This window comes from Temnothorax nylanderi, unplaced genomic scaffold (assembly GCF_030848795.1).
Source record: "Temnothorax nylanderi isolate EJ_2023f unplaced genomic scaffold, tnyl_v1.0 TNYL_tig0011_pilon, whole genome shotgun sequence".
In the NCBI taxonomy this organism is placed as follows: domain Eukaryota; kingdom Metazoa; phylum Arthropoda; class Insecta; order Hymenoptera; family Formicidae; genus Temnothorax; species Temnothorax nylanderi.
Genome location: NW_027249073.1, coordinates 1847984 through 1867211, shown reverse-complemented (window position 1 = coordinate 1867211; position 19228 = coordinate 1847984). Strand labels below are relative to the sequence as shown.

At 43.8% G+C, this 19228-nt stretch overlaps 1 protein-coding gene and 1 long non-coding RNA gene across 7 annotated transcripts in view; one reads left to right on the top strand and one right to left on the bottom strand.

Moving 5' to 3' along the window:
* LOC139767686 (uncharacterized) overlaps positions 1-19228 on the top strand; it is a 212472-nt gene that overhangs the window by 5291 nt on the left and 187953 nt on the right. The gene's annotated exons all lie outside the window — the stretch shown is intronic.
* Dati (zinc finger protein datilografo) overlaps positions 306-19228 on the bottom strand; it is an 89706-nt gene continuing 70783 nt past the window's right edge. For all 3 annotated transcript variants that reach the window (XM_071697230.1, XM_071697228.1, XM_071697229.1), the window contains one exon: positions 306-19143. In XM_071697230.1, the coding sequence (XP_071553331.1) occupies positions 19016-19143 (128 nt within the window). In that variant the 3' untranslated portion in view covers positions 306-19015. The remainder of the gene's footprint in view (positions 19144-19228) is intronic.

The following is a 19228-nucleotide window of genomic DNA, read 5'->3' as shown; positions in this document are numbered from 1 at the left end:
TGTTGCATTTTACAAATGAAGGAAGAGCAATGAGAAAAAGGTCCATCACAGTATGTTCTCTGGAAAAACATATTACGCAAAATTGACCTAGTAAGCCGTCTCTGTAAATTGTGTTTAACTACGCGATATCATTATACGTTGTACCAACATTTCTGTTTACTCCTTCTGTTATCGGCAGGCAGTTATTTTTATCTCTATACGTAAGAGAGGTCATGGTACTAAAATGACGTGATAAACTATAAAAGGAAGGTATTATCGAATTCATGATTATGGGAACCTATAGTTGGTAATCACGAGACTTGGAATGCTTATTAAATTTTTATTGTACCACGTAATAATAATAATAATAATATTAATAATAATAATAATCATGATCATCATCGCAATAATAAATTGTGATAATAATGACAATAATAAATGGTAGTAATAATAATAATAATAATCATTTATCATCGTAATAATAATAGTTCCGTAATAATAATAATAATAATAATAATGATACTTCATCATCGTCGGTAATAATCCAATGACAAATGTCAATATTTATATAGTAGCGTGTCGAACGGAGAAACGACCTTAAAAAACGAAGATAGTATCAATGTTCGTTCGTACATTTTGTTTTTTTAGCTTCCGCCGTTTTTTATCTTCTCGCTCGCTCTCCTTAGGATTTCTTCTACCTCTCGCTCTCGCATCTTCCACACGCGCATTCTCACTCGACTTCGCTTCCTCTTTTATTTAATCTTTTTTTTTTTCGCTTTTAATCTCCCCTTTTCTCTCACACACACGCACACTTTCTCCCTCTGTCTCGTGTCTTACACAATTGATGCAAAATGTCCCTACACAGTCCGACGAATGTGTGTGTGTGTACTTTTTCCCAGTTATTCTCTTTAAATCAATCCTCACGATCGCATTTTGCTCGACGCTTTCCTCAATTTTTTCCACCATTCCTCCTCGAAATTCGCTAAAATTTTTTTTTCTTTTAAAATCCTTGCACGTGTTGACACATTCACTCACACTAGTAAATCGGTTTGATAGTGGAGGGACCGGGGGAAGGACGGGTTGGTTGTGTGACGGGGTGGTCGGTGGTGGTGGAGTGGTGAGGGTGGGAAAAACGGGATATATCCGCGGGATTTGTATCGCACGTGAGAATGCTGTAATCAGGCAGAGGGTTGCGGGGGGAAGGGAGTTGGGAAATTGCAATACTGATGAGAAGAACGGATACGTTGCGGTGAAAAAAAAATAAGGCGTCAACGACGTCCCGGGTCCGTCGATCGACGACAATTTCGCTCTCCTCTTTCTCGATCGCTCTGTGATGTTTAATCGAGCGATCCGTTCGCGAAAAACTCATTCTCGATCGAGGGACGTGGCCGTCGCGATACCGTGAGCATCGAAAAATCTAACAACGATCTATACGATCGCGAGGGAAGAAACTGAAACTGCGATAGTGCGATCTGTGTGCTACAGAGAAAGTATAATAACTATATGTTGCCTCGTGTTTCTACGCGATTTTTGTTTCCGCTGTTCCGAATTAATTTTCTATTGTTTTTTTTTCTTATTCAACCTGTCTTTTTGCTTTTTTCGACCTGTAACTATTGCTGACCGAGCTACTTTTGCCTCCTGTCGCCTCTCCTCCTCACCGCTCGAGTCCCCCGAGCGCGTCGATCTGCCGGCAAAGAATTTTCCCAAATCTGGGCCCGTCCTCTATTGGGATCGGACCCGAGGCACTCGTTCTGGTTGTCCGAAAGTCGCTCGATCGCGCATCGTTCCGGCAGGATCGTCGCGCTGGAGAACGCGTTCGCACGTCTCGTACGCGTTGCGTGTGTTGGTTCATGTATGTACGTACATACGAACATACATACATACATACATACATATATGTATATTTTTATATATAGATATATATTCGGCTATTTTTCTTTTGGTCCTGGTACAAAGGAAACGAGAATCACTCTCTTTTTTTTTCGTCTTTTGGAAGAAAAATCTCGCGATTTCGAAAAATTGAAAGAAGTCGCCCGTTTTCATGTAAATTTTGAAATTACCTCGAAAAATTCACGATCTCAAAAGTTTTTGCTCTTGCGTTTCATTCGGCCGTGACTTGATTTTTCTATTGACTTTTTACTGGAGGGGAGGGGGACTCTGTTTTGTTGCCTGTCGACATGCAATGTGCAATCACCATCGAGAAATTCTCTTTCTCTCTCTCTCTCTCACGTACACACACTCTCTCTCTCTCTCTCTCTCTTTCGTTCGCACTGTCTCGCGCGCTCTCTCTCACTTACGCTCCCTATATGTATACCTCGAGTTCGATAATTTCGTCTAAAATTCCATTTTCGCCTTAACTATACACAATAATCATAATATATAATAATAATCACGATTCGAATACATCATCGATCATTTTTCCGAATATAGATACAATAATTTCTTATTTTTCATCGTCTTTCCTATCGCCTTGCTCTCGCGCGCGCGCTCTCTTTCACACACTCTCCCTCTCTTTCTCTCTCTTGCAATTACATCTTGCAATAATAATCGTTTAGGTCGTCGTATATCTATACATATACATATACATATACATATATATATATAATTTATAAAATGAAAATAGGTACAATTTTGGACGCTTTTCTTCGTCGAAAAAACGCTCCGAAAATTTTATTTTCGCTTAATAATGCCCATCGGTTGCGATTCTAGTCCACTTGGTAGTAAAATTTTGTTTATTCTCCTATCTCTCACATGCACATTTATATCCCATTTTCTCGTACTTAATTTCTTTCTCTCTCTTTCTCTCTATATTGTATATATCTTTCATTCTCTCATTCTCGCAATTTACTTTCTTACCAGCGAACACACTCATGCATTCTTCCATTCGCTCAACTCCTCACAATCACTTATCTTACGATGTTTCACTCGCAGGCAAGCCTTTGCTCTCTCATTCACAAAATTGCAGCGATAGTCGCCCTTCGCGATATATATCTGCCTTTCCGCCGCTAATTTCTAAAAAAGACCTTAAATTTAGGCTGGCCGATCGCGTGCTTCCGGAATCGACGAGCTTCCGTTTGCGCTTACGAAGGAACGAATTTCACGATCGGGAGCATTTTTCACATGATTACCGCATATTTACAATTTAATTGCGGGTCAAATTCCTTCATTCGTCTCCCGTTATAACGATCCGAGCCATTAATTACGATTATCGTAGTCGCGTGAAAGGTCGTCCAGCCGGAAGTCGTGAGGCACGAAGAATTTATTCTCGTTTATAAACTTCTTTTCCTTTCGCCTATCTTCGATCTACACGCCCGCGAATCGGCTTCGCGATCTTCCCGAAATGATCTCCGTAGTTCGAGTTCTCTTTATCAGACGAAGTTCCTCGATTGTCTTGCCGTATAAATGTGAATTTCTTTCGTCGCCGTAAAAAAAAACTTTAAACATTACATAAATTTTATTTCATGTATTGGAATTTCTTAAGAAAATTTGGAATTTTTTGCAAGAAATTTTTTGCGCGAAGATCACTTTCACTAAGCGCCAAGCCGACCCGCTCCGCAGACATTAACATCTAACAAACTCTTAATCCTCGATCGTAAGCCTAAAGGATGTTTCAAGGATCGGATCTTTTCCCATCCTCGATCTCGCGTTGATTACCTGTTGTTCTCGCGATCATCGATCGTGCAGTGTTCAATGGCGTCTATGCGCGAGCGCGCGCATCGCGACGCGCATAGACGCATATGTTCCATTGGATTTATTACTTACAATCTAATTACACATCGAAAGTAATGTCGCAGTAATGCTCCAACGTGGAGTCCATCGTATTTTGATATGTTCGAGAGAATCGCGATGTTTCGTCAAGGCCTTTTTCGCGCGCTGTATTGTACATCGAACGTCAAAGTTTGAGAAAAATCTTTTGAAAAAATATTTGTAGTCGAAATGGCTATTTTTGTCGAAAGTGCGGTTTTTCGGATCGCTTGAAAAGGCTTCGACGAAGCGTCGTATACTTTTTCATCTATAAATTTTGCGCCGCAAAATCAAACACATCTTTCGAGCGTCCTAAATATGGAGCATGATAACATGATTGATCGATAAGAATTGAGCATGTTTCTCGGCTAAAGGGAGTGTAGTAACGGAGGGTGAACTGGATCGGGGAATGAATCCGATTGAAATCGGTAATCTTACATTTCGATCGGATACAAGAATAATTGCTTCCCCCAGAGGAGCCGATGCCCCGAGATTTTTCACTCACAATCCTGCTCACCCGCCGTCGCTATATCTGGAAAGGTTAATTGACGGTCGACTGATCGACCAAAAGATTGATTCCAGTAGCTATCGATACACGCTAGTTTTGAATTCTCATCGAACACTGCCCACGTACGCGAGACAGAATCGGGTCGTCGCGTACGTGGTAGGGAAAAGACTAGATTTTTTTTCCGAATTTCGAATTTTCCTTCCACGCGTGCCCGGAGCTCCTTCCATCGCACAGAAGCACCCTATCGTTTTCATCGACGTTATTATCATCATCAACAACAACAAAAAGAAGATTCCTAGAGATACGCATTCGTTTGTAATGCGTTTTCGTGCAAAAAGGCTCTCGCGATTTCACAATTTGGATCTCGCTCTTCCACCGTTAGTCGCAATCATCGACCATTCTCGTCCTCATCTCGTAGATATTAATCTTCACATCGTAATCATCATCAATGAGACATATCCTACACAATGCGGAACTCGCTCGTAACCGAAAGAGATTGGTATGAATATAATTGTATGACATGCTTCCTCCTTTCTCTTTCTTTCTCCTTCTCACTACATAGTATTCGCTTTAAGATAGCTTTTTTTTATTTCCGTACTTCTTTTTCGCGCGTCAATTATTTCCGAAATTCGAAATTGTATGTACGTAGCTCGCGACGTGCATTGGCGCTTTGAGGATCCCATAGCTTCTCTAATTGCAACCATAACGCGACCAGAATGACCAGCGAGGAGAAGAATCATTTCTCTCGCCTCGACATTCTTCGTCGCAATTTCTGGTTCCTTTAGCTCGTCATCGCACCTTTCGGACACTAATTCTCCATCGAAACATCTCAAATCGCGCACACCGCTCTCCGTCTCGATCGGTTAACTCCGTGTTTGGTGCTGCCGCACATTAATTTGGCAATGAACAATTTTCGAATGATCGAGATAACAATTGCACGATTAATTTCAACATTGTATTATTTTATCATCGTATGAAATAGACGAAATGTGTGTAAATAGGTGCTTTACTTTTCTGCACGACGAATGTGTAACACTTTCGAGAGATCCTAATTTCAAATTAATCCTAAGTAAAAATTTTAATTATTAATGAGAGTAGATGATTAATGAGAATAGATCATTAGTGCGACAGTACTAACTGAACGAAGCGCGTTCGAGATGGAGAGGGCAATCGAAATAGTTATCTCGCCGATCGACAATAAGGGACGCATCAAGAGTCGATAGCGATAACTAATAATAGTGGTAATAGTACTAATTGCAGTAACTGATAATAACTAATAGCGTTAATTAATAACGAATATCGCCGGGTGTACGAGCGCGTCGTATCGAGATCAATATAACATTAATTTCACTTTGGATCACATATACGTATATTTTTTTTATACTTAGAAATATTCCGAAGTATCGAATTTACTTGAACACATATCCAAAATTTCGATACATCGAGCGATAAGAGGGAAGATTTGTAAGAGCATTCTCCATTGCTTGCGAGTTAAGCGTTCGTACGCCCGGTATTTCATCGACAAGGTATGTATAATAGTAGGTAACGATAAAATTTAATAAATGCACGTGTCCTAAACTCCATGTGACAATCGTCAGCGTATTTTAAAGATTCGACACATTATCCTGCCTCTCTCTTAGGCAAAAGAAGCCGTCGTCGATCGCGCCCGCGCGCGAGGAACCACATGTATGAAAGATGAATTACAAAACAAAAAAAAGGGTGCAAAGAAGGGAAATTAATCACGATCGAATTGACACAAAGAGAACTAGACATGTATCACATCGATTTACCTAATGTACCATACGCGAACGAAGACAGAACAGTTTACAACACGAATTCTAATACATACAATGTTGATAATAATATAATAATAATTATAATAATATTAATAATTAATAATATTGTTATAATAATAACATATAATATATAACATAATATAATAATAATAATAGCGATGTACTAACATTTCCTAGCGATAGCGGTAGCAGTGTAATAATAGGAGTGATGGTAGTGTTGGCACTATTATTATGTAATAGTTGTGGCAGGCTAAGCCTGCGTGAGTGTATGCGTCTAAGGCATGAGAGGAAAAAATAAGGAAGATTGTAACAAAAATAAGAATGGAGTTATTGACTTAAATTTAACATGACCTACGTTTCGGCGGACTGCAATTAATTTTCATAAATCGAAGACTCAATCTACGTGAATAGTAACTAAAGAACCGTAGTTTGTATACCATTGCGTGTATGTATGAGTGTGTGTGTGTGTGTGTGTGTGTGTGTGTGTGTGTATGCGCGCGTGTTGACCTACTTTACTTTTTCAGGATGAGTGCAGCTCGAGAGTGGGGCCGCGTTAACTAACGTAACAGCTACGCTTAACAAACTAATTAATTAATAATAGGCAGTAACTAATCGTAAAAATCTCTAGCTTGCTTCATCGTTTTTAAACCAATTCTGACTAGCAAACGTAACTCGACGAGCTCGCTCGCCGAACGCCGCGTTTCCCGCCACGCTCGTTTTCCCCTCTTCCCTTCTTCCCTCCCCCTTTCTCCACGAGTCTTCCCCTTACCGATTATTTTTTTTTCTCATTAAATAGGAACTCTCTCATAGCGAGACCGAAAGTAATCGTCACGTAGAGACTAAAAGCGTGGTCTTTAAATAGTATTCTCGCGGTTCGGCGAACGAAAACGTTGCGAAGAGACAATTGAGGAGTACGTATAATGGGACGTGGAAGTAAATAAAATTCAATCCTCGCGACTCGTCGATTCGAACGAGCCTGATTTTCCCCGCGGCGACGTCGGATACGCGTGTAAAATGAGATCGAGATTAGTCCCCGTACTCCTCGCCTTCTAAACGAGGAGAGTGCACTGGTACATATAAAAAAAGGGGGGCACAAGGAGGAACGTAAAATTTGAATAACCTCTACGCGATACGCAAATAAAAAAAAAGAGATTAAGAAAGCGAAAGTCGAATTCGATATACCTAAAGCGTAAAGAAAAACGAAGGAAAACACATATAAATCTCAATTAACGACAGTTTTGGCTCTGTCATCTCCGTCTTTCTCAGTCGTGCGATACCACGCGCTTAACTAAAAAGAAATTATAACAAACATAATGAAAACCAATCTCGCGCGATCGTTAACAACAATAAAATTTCGATGCCTAATTCTCTAATGATAATAATTATTATAATAGCAATAATAGTAATAATAAAGGAAGAGAGGAGGATTTAAAATTCCATAACGCGGTATCGTGTTCCGTTTTCTACTTTCGTATATAAATATTTATTTGCTAAGTAACGTAGTTACTCAGCGTAATTTGTATGTATTTTTGTGCGTGTTTTGTGTATGTGTGTAATTAAAAAGAAAAGGAGCCGCGTGAAGAAGGAAAAGAAAAAAAGGAGAATCTCGAAACGTGGCTTCTCTTCCCTTACTACCGCTTCTCGTCGATTCACTTAAGAATTATTATTTTGTAACATATTATGGCTTCGACAATTCGAACTTTAAACCGAGGCATTGCTTCCTGGATTTTTTTCTCTCTCTCTTTCTCCCCTCCCTTTCGTTTCTCTATAAAATACGCCTCCAATTGCCTTCTGGCACTCTCATTGTAATAATAATGATAATAATTAATAACTAATAGTAATCATAATAATCGTAGGTTAACCGCGGTATCGAAAGGCTGGGGCTCGCTTGACGGGGTCTCGACGCGTTTTCGATTTTATTCTTTTCCAGTTTACCTCTTTCCAAGCTTTTCGCGTATCTTCGCCGATCGAGAATCGTTTTTCTACGAGCGGATCGAAACGTACGTGCGAGATCCCGCCCGGCAGCCTCGCCGGGAAAGCGTGAGGGTGGGTATTTTTATATGCAAAAGGAAAAACTCGACGGAACAACAACAATCGAAGCTTCATGAAAGATCCATTCGCACCGTACATTCATCTTTTTTTACTTTTTGAAAGTTTGTCGTTTTTGCTTATACAAGGATCGGCCCGGATCCTGGCCGGCGGTTTGACACAACGAAAAGAGGCTACGTTTTGTCAGCAACGCGGATATTTCCTCGTGTACGGTCCCGCCACCCTGCCGATTCCACAGATTGCGTCTCCAGCACCATATTTCGTTTTTTTTTTCTCCTTTTTTTCAAATTCGTCGATTCTCTCTATTTTCCTCTTTACCTCTTCCCTGCGCGCCGAGATGATATACGCGCTCGCGCAATCTCATGGAATGTTTCTCCCTCTCGAGCCTCCTCCTTCCATCTTTCTCTCTCTCTCGCCCTTTTTCTTTCTCCTCTCATTAAATAAGTACCGATTTCGCCTGTCCGAGTTGACACCCGTCTCGGCTTTGTACCCTTTTTTGACTAGAATTGAATTTCGAACGGAGGATCGCTCCCTTTCTGTCGCGATCTTCTCGGAGGCTCGAGATCGTTTCCCCCCCCCTCCCTTTCTTTCTTTCTTTTTTTTCTGTCGAACGATGCTGGCCGGCGGGACCGGAAGTGCGTCGGTGTGTTTGCCCAAAAGGGGACTTCGACCAAACTCAATCGATACCATTAAACCTGCACGCGCATCCTCGTCGCGCTCTTCGGCGCGAGAAGATGGTGCAGGTGATTCGCACGTTTGTAAAGTCGCCCTCGTCGCGACGAGGCTGCGCGTCGAAAATTAACGATAACTTGCGCTGTATTACTCGGTAACTAACTGTACGTAAAAGTCTGACATCTGAAACTTAACGTTCGCTTTTTTTTCGGAGTCGAGGTCAAGTCGTGCTCCGTTCCGTTGTCGAGATTACCATCAGAATAGTATAAATTGTATAAATTGTATAAATTGTATCACTTTTGCATCAATTTTCTAAACTTTTCCAAAATACTTCTCGAGGATATAGAAATAAATGGGCGATATCTCTCCATAAGCGTTTCAAAATTCTCTTTTGGTAAAAATAAAAAGGGTTGCCCAACACCTTTAATTTTTCTCTAAGGTACGGAGCGCGGCTGCCACTGGACTCGCAACCAAGTTTATCGCGAACGGACGTGAGACAACATTGTATATGGGGGGATGAGTGGTTTGGGGCGGTGGGTGAAGGGGATGCTTTGTTCCTGCGGGAGCGTGATGAGGTGGATTGGTTCGTCGGTGGGGACGGGTGGTGGGGTATTTTGTATTGTGTAGAAAAACAACGCTGTAAGTGAAATAACTCAACGTTGCACTTGAAAGATCGATAAAATAACGGGGTGCGGGACACCTGAACACGCGTTGCCCGAACGCAGTCGCGATTCTTGTCGAGCAGGCTGAAACGATCCTGAAGTCGAACAAGTTGATCCATCCGACGTCGGAAGAGCCGGACGGGCTTCCCAAAGTCGCCGAAACTTGGCGTTTTTCCTTTTTCTATTTTTTTTTTCACGTTGAATACTCGGCGGATAATTTCGAACTGGAATCCCGGCTCGCGTGTTCAGGTACCCTCCGATCCGCGTCCGAGTCCCAAAGTCCCTGCTCGTTGATCTCCGTAGTGAGTGCCTCCGCGATTTCTTTATTGAATAGAGGCGGTGCGCGCGGTACGCGCGGCGCTACCGCTCGGCCCTTACTTATATACTGGAATACGTGTAATTAATAATTATTCATGTGTGTATGCGGTACGGTTAACTGTTAATTAAGTCATCTTGAATGATTACTGTAATTAATTAATCGTTATCAGTTAGTTAAATATGGCTCCACCGTGCAATCGTCTATCTCTCTCCTCCTTTCTCTCCCGCTATCTCTTCCCACTTCGCGTCCCATCATCGTCAGCTCGCTTTCTCGCGCCTATCTCAGAGTATACAACGTACACGTTGGCTAAACTACAGACACTTAGTACACTTATTATCATATTTATCTGTTAAATGTCGATTGAATCGTGAAAGGAGAGGTTGCGAGCGACCGGTTGGTGAGGCTGGGAGATTTTTTTGAATTTTGCCTTTAGGATACGTTTTCTCTCGATAATACGATCGAATCTATTTTTGCGCCGGTCGTTCGAGGTCCAAAAAATTGGGTTAGAGGGAGTAGAAACGTTTAGCCAAACGGTGGATCGGGACGGGAGAGGTTCCGGTAGGAAGTTGCACACGAAATAAATCCGGTATACTTCCGGTCGTGCCACTACCCGATTAACGGTAGATAGCGTACGACGAGATTCTGCAGACACTGAAAAAGACCACGTGCTTCCCGTATACTTACTTATTTAACTGTTTAACTGCGGTACATTGTGATTACTGTCCTACTATAGCACTACTAATTGTGAGTTATACTTGAGAACTGTCTGTTTACTGTAACGGAAAACCCTGACGAAGGCACCCACTTAGCGGACAATATACTGGTTCATCTTACACATTCTTGTGTTCTGTCTTTTTTTTTTCTATGCCGATTCAGTTATACGCTTTTGATAAATTTGCAATTTTCCGTAATTCATATACGTCATAATTTCACCATGTCTTTCGCGGTTATCATTTTCTTTCCTTTTTTTTTCGATTTGCCAAATAAACGGACTCGGCCTTTCATCTCGGACACGCATGCGGGGGGTTGCTCGGGTTCAGGTTGAAAGAAACACATTCTCCTGAACGGAAGTATGAAGAATATTTTGAAAAGAGTATCGCCTCGCCACGGGAAGACCACGCGTTATGATCGAGCCGATCGAATACGATCGGTATGTCGCGCTCGCATGATCTATCCGTGACGAGACAGCGCGATGGGTCCGCACGCTCGTCGTCGTCGACCGTTATCAATTGTGTGGATTGTTTGGGATCATGGCAGTCGCTACTTCTTCACGACTTCGATCGATCATAAGGTTTAGAGTCTCTGGATGCTCTCCGTTCCCGATGATTACCTACTCTTTCTTTCCCATCCGCTTGATAGCCGAGATAAATATCCATATTTTCGCTACACATCTAACGTTAAACGTGGCATCTAACTCTTATTCTTTCTTAGCATTGAATGCCATTCTCTTGAGAGACAAGAATGAGAAACAGAGAGTCACGTTTAATGTTAAAAGTGTCGAGAATATGGACTAAAGTTAATCAAAATTTGATTGCCGAACGTCTCATTTAGACGCCAAATTCCCAAATCGGATTGTCTCGGCCACCTCGATTGTTTCGATCTGCCAGGAACCTCGGAATTTTGCCGGTATGCCAAATGTTTTTCGCGGTCGTTCCGCATCTGTCTCTTGCGCGTTTTTCCCGTTGACTCGCCGCCGTCATCTCTCTCGAAGTTATCTCTCTGGGGCCAGGACGAACGCGTGTGTGATGTGAGGTCGAATCGACTCGCCGAACGACGGAACCCACCGCCTTAACAACTATGGCTCTTTCATTTATATAGTGGACATTTAAACAACTTATTCCGGTTTTTAATCACGGAGGCTCGGTCAGGGTCACCGCGTGAAGACGCGAATGCCGCCGAGGCGCTCGCACTGCTAGACTGTCGGTTTTATCATATGCTGCGCACTTACGATACACACTGCCGCGAATAATATGCACATACGTCGTACGTCGTGCCGTTGCTCCCAACAAATATTGCCGCACAATCTCAGCTGCACTGCAAAATCCTTGCGCTGGGCGCGCGCGCGCGCGCGCGCACGATCGTACGTGACATATATCCGCGCGTTGTGAGATTATTTCATTAAAAAATTAAAACCCGATCAAAAACAAACCAACGGTTTTTGCTTGTAAAGCCGCACTCGAACAACGGCTCTTATGCAATTGCCGCTGCCACATTCCTCTTGGTTGTGTGTTCCTTATGTGGTTATTACACCTTTCGTGATTGCGTCTCGTGGAACAGGGGTCTCTCGGTGGCATCCAAGGTGCTTTTCTACTCTCTCACTCTCTCTCTCTCTCTCTCCCTTTCTCTTTCTCTCTGTACCTCGCGATCAAAGGGCTAAGAACTTCGTCTCGAACTTCATTCGCCGCTTTGTCCGTCACTCGAAATCTTTTACTCACTCTCTTTCACTTCTCATTGACTCTCATTGACGAAATTCTCTGGCACCTCGCCACCTGTCCATCGTCGGGACTTAACCCGACAAAGAGGCCGCCCACACGTCACATCCGGGTACTCTTGTGTCAAGTCCGGGACGCGTTTTGGGCGTGCGCACTCGCGCGTATCTCTCGCGAGTATGCACGCACCGTTCATCATCGGTACTGCATCCAAACGTATGCCAAAGGCCGCGAAATTTTGCTGCATTTATACGTATTACGTAGCGCTACGAGCACAAACGCGTGTCTGTTATATCATCCACGAATTTTTGCTCTTTCCTCTCAAATTACCGTGAAAAATCGATCAAAGTTTTCCAACGGCGCCCGAGGAGACGCGTCTCCGCCTGAAAAGCAGGTTTCCTTCTCTCTCTCTCTCGAGAAAGGCCGGGCCGACTTTTCCTAGGCGGATCGGCGTTTCCTGCATGACGCGCGCGAAAATATAACGTTATTACAGGGCCGAATTGTATCTTTTCAAAAATTTTTTTTTAGACAATTTACAAAATTAATTGGCTTTACATATCCGTAGCGTGTGTAGTTAAGTGTAGACAAGTGTGCTTTAAGTGTATAAGAAGTGTAAAATTGTATTACTGTACTGTGTATTATCTGGGTGAACACGCGCGCACGCACGCACGCATGCACGCGTGCTCGTGTATTGAGAACTGTTTGAGCGCGCGGGGTTGCACGCTCGTGGGACCAGGGCAACTTCGCTTTAACTTGTGTATCGTTGGGGCGTGCCCCCGCGTCGCGGGGCACACGCTCATCTTGTGGGATGTCTTGTTTGCGTTGGTTTCTGTCACTGTTGTTACACTGTATTTGTTCCTTGGCGAGAATACCAATTCTACCGCGGCCGCGAGCGCGTTTGCGCGCGCGTATCCGCGGATTTTTCGTTTGATTCGTGAAGGTCGAGTCGTATTTGTAAGTGTGTATGCGCTGGGAGTATGCACCAGCGCATCCGGGCTATGGCACTTTTTAGATTATTTAAACATTTAGCAAATTTACATGAAAGAGATTAAGATTATGGGTAGGGCCGATTTTGCAGGCGACGTCGCGCTGTGGATTTTCTTCATCATATGTATATATATATACCTTTCCGTATATATATATATTTATCATTATCATTACCATTATGGGCCTCTTTTCGACTACCTGCTAGTCCGTGTTTCCACGAGTGGGCTACGGTCGGGACGCTTACGTCTTCGGGTCGTCCGTGACGCCTCGGGGCTTTCCTTTCCGGATTCTCCCGTTGTTAGGCGTTCGTGAGCCTACGTCTCCTCTTGCATCTCTCGTCGCTGCACAGCCGCTTTCTTCTCTCCCTCATCATCGTCTTTGCGCGGCTCGCTGCCTCTCTCGCGACGAAGACGGACGACCCAACCGTCTCTTTAGATTTTCCACGGTCTTTCGCGCCTTATCCGCTTCCGCTTTATGACCGCGAGCTCGTCTTGCGTCGCGACTCGCGGACACCGTGTACGTCCCGCCGTTTCCTCTTCTCCCTCATCGTCGTAGAGCCCGAAAATCTCACGCGGGCGCGTTTGCGCCACCGGCCCCCTTACGAGTTACGGGCATATGTAAATCAATATATTTGTAAATTATTTTTTTGTGTTTTTTTCGCGGGGTGACCCGCATTTTTTATTATTACTTTTTCTTTATCTTTATCCTCGCTTACTTCTCAGTTGATTACAGAACATACACTACTAGATCTATTGTTTAACGCGCTTGTGTGTTTTTTTTGCATTACCTTTCGTTTAAATTTAAAATTATGGTACACGTTCGCGGGGCACGGGCCGGCGCCTCGGGAATTCTTCCTTCTCGCGCGGGGTTGTGTGATTTAATTGCGATCGGGGGAAGATCAGAGGATCCATCCCACCGATCGTTATGTCGCTTTACTGATTGAAATAGCAACCCTCGGCGCACGGCAGGATGCACCGGTCGAAAACAGTCGTCTGTCAATCGTTTCATGACCGCTATTCATCATGAAGGATCTCGACGTGGTAGTGGTGGTAGTGTTTTGTATTGTGGTCGTTGTTGTTTTATTAATTTTTTTTATGTGATGGTGATAGTGAGATGGTGGTAACTAGTAAACGCTGACCTTTCCATCCTTCCGTTTCGCTCTTTCGCGCTCTTTTTCTATCTGTTTCGTGCACCGTTCTCGATATCTCTCGACGCTCGATTAAGGACCGTGAAATTAAATTACGATTCACTCGAAAATCGTTATTGGATGACTCGCGAATTCCAACGAGAATTTGCTCCGCGCTTCGATCGCGCGACACGTGCTAACAGTTTCAGCCTAACTAAGTTCTGTTCATTCGCTCGATTCTCAGACTCGCCGATATTGACTGGCATTCCCTTTGCTAAACAGATTTTCAAATCTATCAAATTTGCATACGCGCTCTCTTCCAGATTTTCTCGAATTCCTTTCATTCTCGATTTTGTGCAGCACGCTCGCATCTTTCGCACAGAAGCGCTATAAACTTTTGCTATACTACTTATCATATGTTTCATTATCCGCGATTTTTCTTTGTTATCCGAAAAACAATACGCGATTTTTTTTGTCGATGGTAATTTTTCGAAAAATCGATCCCTACGGTGTTAGGTGGGCGTCGAAATGTGCGACGATTGTTTTTTTGATATTAGATGTTTTCCTATCGTAGCTGTACAATCCATCGCAATGCCGTATAGTGTGAGTGTGTCTGTGTGTAAGTGTATCAGTGTATCAGAGTATCAGTGTCGAGAAAAAAAAAAGAATTTCCCGATCGACGATGCCCGAGAGAACAGCGAACGCTTCCGCACGCGATCCTTCCCCGAAGGTGTAAAATCCACCCCATCAGGGTGGTGGCAAGGGCAGGAAGACGAAAGCGATCGCCGATCATCGTGCGGGCACGCGCCGACGACGAACAGAAGCTCTGGTTCGATAAGAAACGATTATCGTTGGTTGCGTGAACGAGGTGTATGCACTCGTCCAGCTTTAGGTATTTACATAGAAACTAACCCTATTTCGCATTATGTACGTTCGTTTAAGTTTACCAGTAAATTCTCAGTTTATGCTTGTGATATCAAGGTGTATTTACATACTACTTAATCCGAGGAAAAAACGCCCTGTAACGCAAAAACTTTAATAATAACGATCAATGAATCGACCCGCGGTTGCGATCGCCGGAACTCGAGGAGACCCGCTTACTCCTTTCTTTCCCGCAAAAGATGAGAATAAATTCAAAGATTATAAATTTCCCGAATTTTCTGAATTTACGATTTGCGAAAAATCGATCCCAGTGATAATGAGAACGTTTTCGAGGAAAGGGCGAATTTTTGCAAAATTTTCCGAAAGGAAACAAGCTGGATGTGTCCGTCGAGTTCCGATCGCGAGACAAGTGCGATTGTTAAATGTAGCTTTGACGATGAATCCTTAGTGATCTTTTCATCTCTTGTCCTAGATGGTCAAAAAGCCTGGCTATCCGGCGGCTTCTCGGCGCGTGTCTTTTACGTTCAACGAAGATGACGACGTTAGGTTATTTTCGTAATTGGCGAACAAATGGACATGAAAGATGGGAAGGAGGTATATATATCATGAAAGGGAACATTTTTGTGTTAGGTAATTTCTCATTGTTCGTTTCCCGGAAAATATGATTTCCAAACGTAGCGAGAGAAAAGATTTTGTCGGTTACATTCGTAGGTGAAATTTTATTCGACAAAATTTGGAAAGTCTACATTTTGCAAACGAGACGAAGAGTGAACTTTCGGATGGAAAGCGAGGATCGAAGGGGCTCGGGGTGATTTTCAAAAATGAGCCGGTCAAGAACGAAAAAAGTCTCGTCGAGAGTCTTCGAAAAGAAACAACAACAGCAACGCAGTCGACATTGATCAAAGATGTGAATAAATTCGGCACGCTACCATTCGATTTCGCACTCTATCAGTCCGCGATTGCCAGTTGAAGAAACGAAGAAATCGAATCATGTCGTTAGGTGAATGCTTATCGAATGGACTTTTCGACGCTTTGGCTTTTTTTCTTCATTGCTTTTTTTTCAATCGCCTCTCGAAATCTCCGTCGATTTTTTTTTTTTTTTGGAAATCGCGTTTTCGTGCTCTGAAAAAATTATTTCCAACGAAACATCAAACGTGATACTCTCCGATGTGTTTTACGGTCAGCATCTCGTCTTTATCGCGTCTGGTCTCATCGAAAGATAACCCCATCGAAAGTGTGGACCGATCCACATAAGCTTACAAGTCAAAGATTCGGAGAGATGAACAGGACGAAAATTTGGTCGGCTTTAGAGATTCGGGGTGATAAGACGTTGTGAAAAAGGGTATTTTAGGGAGGCAAGGGATTGGTTCGAGTCTCTAAAAGTTCGCTCCACGATCAAACCTACGGACTTTTCTTCACATTTTTCCTCTCCCTCGTCATCCTCATCTTCGTATCATCTTTTTCTTTTTGTTCTTTTGTTTTTTTTTGTTTCATCCACCTTCTTTATTTCCTATTCGTCTTCTTCTTATTCTTCTTCATCCTAAGTATTGCGAGAACGTAACGGTATATTGCAAGTAAAAGTTCAAAACGACGCAAGAGTTTTACGCGTTTCAGATTATATTACCCGGAAATAAAAAAATATTTCGCTTATAACGATCACAGGACCTCAGATTACCTGAAGCTCGCCATTCTAAAATCTCACTCTCGTCTTCGCATTCGCTCCTCCTTGATGCTCACGAAGCATTCACGTTTACTCGATCAGCACATTCGCTCGACGGCGCGCCCGCGCGCCTACGTCGATCCCAAGGTCGTTCATTCGCAAAATCATTCACGTATACGTTCTCTCCCTCTCTCGCGCTCTCTTTCTTTCTCGCTTTCGCACATGCCCTCCTCTACTTCGTTTTCGACCTGTGCTATCGCATTCTCACGTCGACAATGCTTGGGATCACGTAAAACTTACGGGGGCGCGCGCTCCGCATTCACTCGTATTTCCCTTTCGCCTAACTATCCTAGTCTCATAGACCCTATATTCATTATTTATAATATTTATATATATAATATATATAATATTTAGCATTTAGTTTTTTATTTCTCTCTTCTCCGTCGCGTGCTTTGCTCACGAAAAATGCTCGCTCTTTCACGCTTACCGCACCTTCAGTTAAACGTGTAAGTGTGAATGGGTTTCGCCCGTTTTTTTTGTCTCTGTCATACTCTTCATACTCTGTATGTATATATAATATATATAATATAACTGTTTGTAATAACTATATTTTGTTTGTTCGCTTATGAGCTAATAGTTTTCGTGCTACCGACGAGCACAAGTTGCGCGCATTATATCTTCACCTTAAAAGTGTGCTGCTGATGAGTTTTGTTATATATGCATTGTACATGTGTACATATGTGTAATGTATGTGTAATGTATTTACGTGTGTATGCTCGTGTGTGTGCGTACGTATCCGTTCCGACGCGTTACGTCCGACGACGCTCTTTTCTCGTGCAGCGCGAAATGTCAACGTCGCTTTGTCGTCGCGCGAAACGTTGATCGCAAGTGAGAGAACGTCCGTACGGATTGCGTCGCGTCTGTCTGTCACACACACACGGGGAAGGGGATTTCGGTACGTATATAATTAACAACCGTACAACGCGACGACACGACACCACTCGCCGGTGGTGGAACGTTCGTCGCGACCGCGCGACGCACACACGTCACGATGAGCCTGCGTACGTGGGGTGTTATTGGTGTGCGATTCGCTCTTTAAGCATTACGGGAGCTTTTTTTACGATTAGGGGGTTCAGGGGGTGGAACCTTTTTAAGCGCGGTTCGGTGGAGATAGACGTATCTATGTATAATATTTATATATAGTTTAGGTTTGTTGAGCCTGGCCAGCACGAGACGGTCGAGGAATCGCCCGTTGGACCCTCGGCACCGTCGCGTACCGCTTGATCGGCTCTTGTACTAAAAGATCATAGTACCTCGGGGGCGCACCCCGGATCGTCCCGAAACGGAACGCCCGGGATGACTTACTGTTGTTTTTTTTTTTTTAAGCAGCTTCTCGTTAGTTATTATGGCACGTTTCGGAAGTCGAGGCGGTGGTACGGCAGTGGCGACGTGTCCTGAGAATCCTAACGGGACACGAAGACGACGTGGAAACGCCGTCGTGGAGTCCGTTCGACAGATCCTTGGATCCAGGACCGGTGTAGGAACAACGACGCGGAACAACCGCGCGGGAAACGCGCAAAGAATCGCGAGAGACGACCGTCGCCACTGCGATCTGCGACCGCCTCGCGCCGTGCAACGGTTTTGCTATACACGTACGTATTCTCACTCTCCTCCCTTCGTCTAGCGCGGTCCCATCCGGAGAGTTCGTCAACCGAGGGTTGATACCCTCGATCAATTTCCGGTTGAGGTCCGGCCTCATATCGGTTCTATCCGAGGAAGACACCGAAGTACACATTCTTTCTCACGAAGTTCTTGCGTTTGTTTGACGTTTTCTTACTGCTGAGACAGCGAGTGAAATTCTGTTGACCACACTTGGGCGCAGGGGCGAATTACGTTAGCGACGACGATGACGTTCCGTCACGTCGACCGCAACAAACGTAATCGCTCTTACGCGTTCTCGGAGTTACCGATCATCTCATCGGCTTTTCTCTTGACACCACGGTCTTCAGGCTGCTGCTGTTGTTGCTGCTGTTGGTGATGACCGATGGAAGACGGGCCCTGCTGTTGTTGCTGCTGATCGTGCAACGGCGTTGAGCGCTCAGTCGACGATTGCGACTGCTGCTGGTTCATGCGCTCGTTCTGCTGCAGGGTCGTCTGATCCGACGCCCAAGGGGTCCACTCGTCTCAGTAGTAACTGAATTTTCATGGTTGCTGATTGCTCTGCTGGTTGACGACGTGCTGAGCCAGAGTGAAACTCAGGGCGCGCGGGTCGCCACCGTGAAGCCTGAGGGCCTGCTCTAATCGCTGCTCCTGCAGCCGTAGCGCTTCTCCTGAAAGGTGTCAAGTGTCGACGTCCCGTTAGAAGACATTCACCGCAAATCGCACCTCAAAAAAGCCTCGAGCTCAGACTTGGAC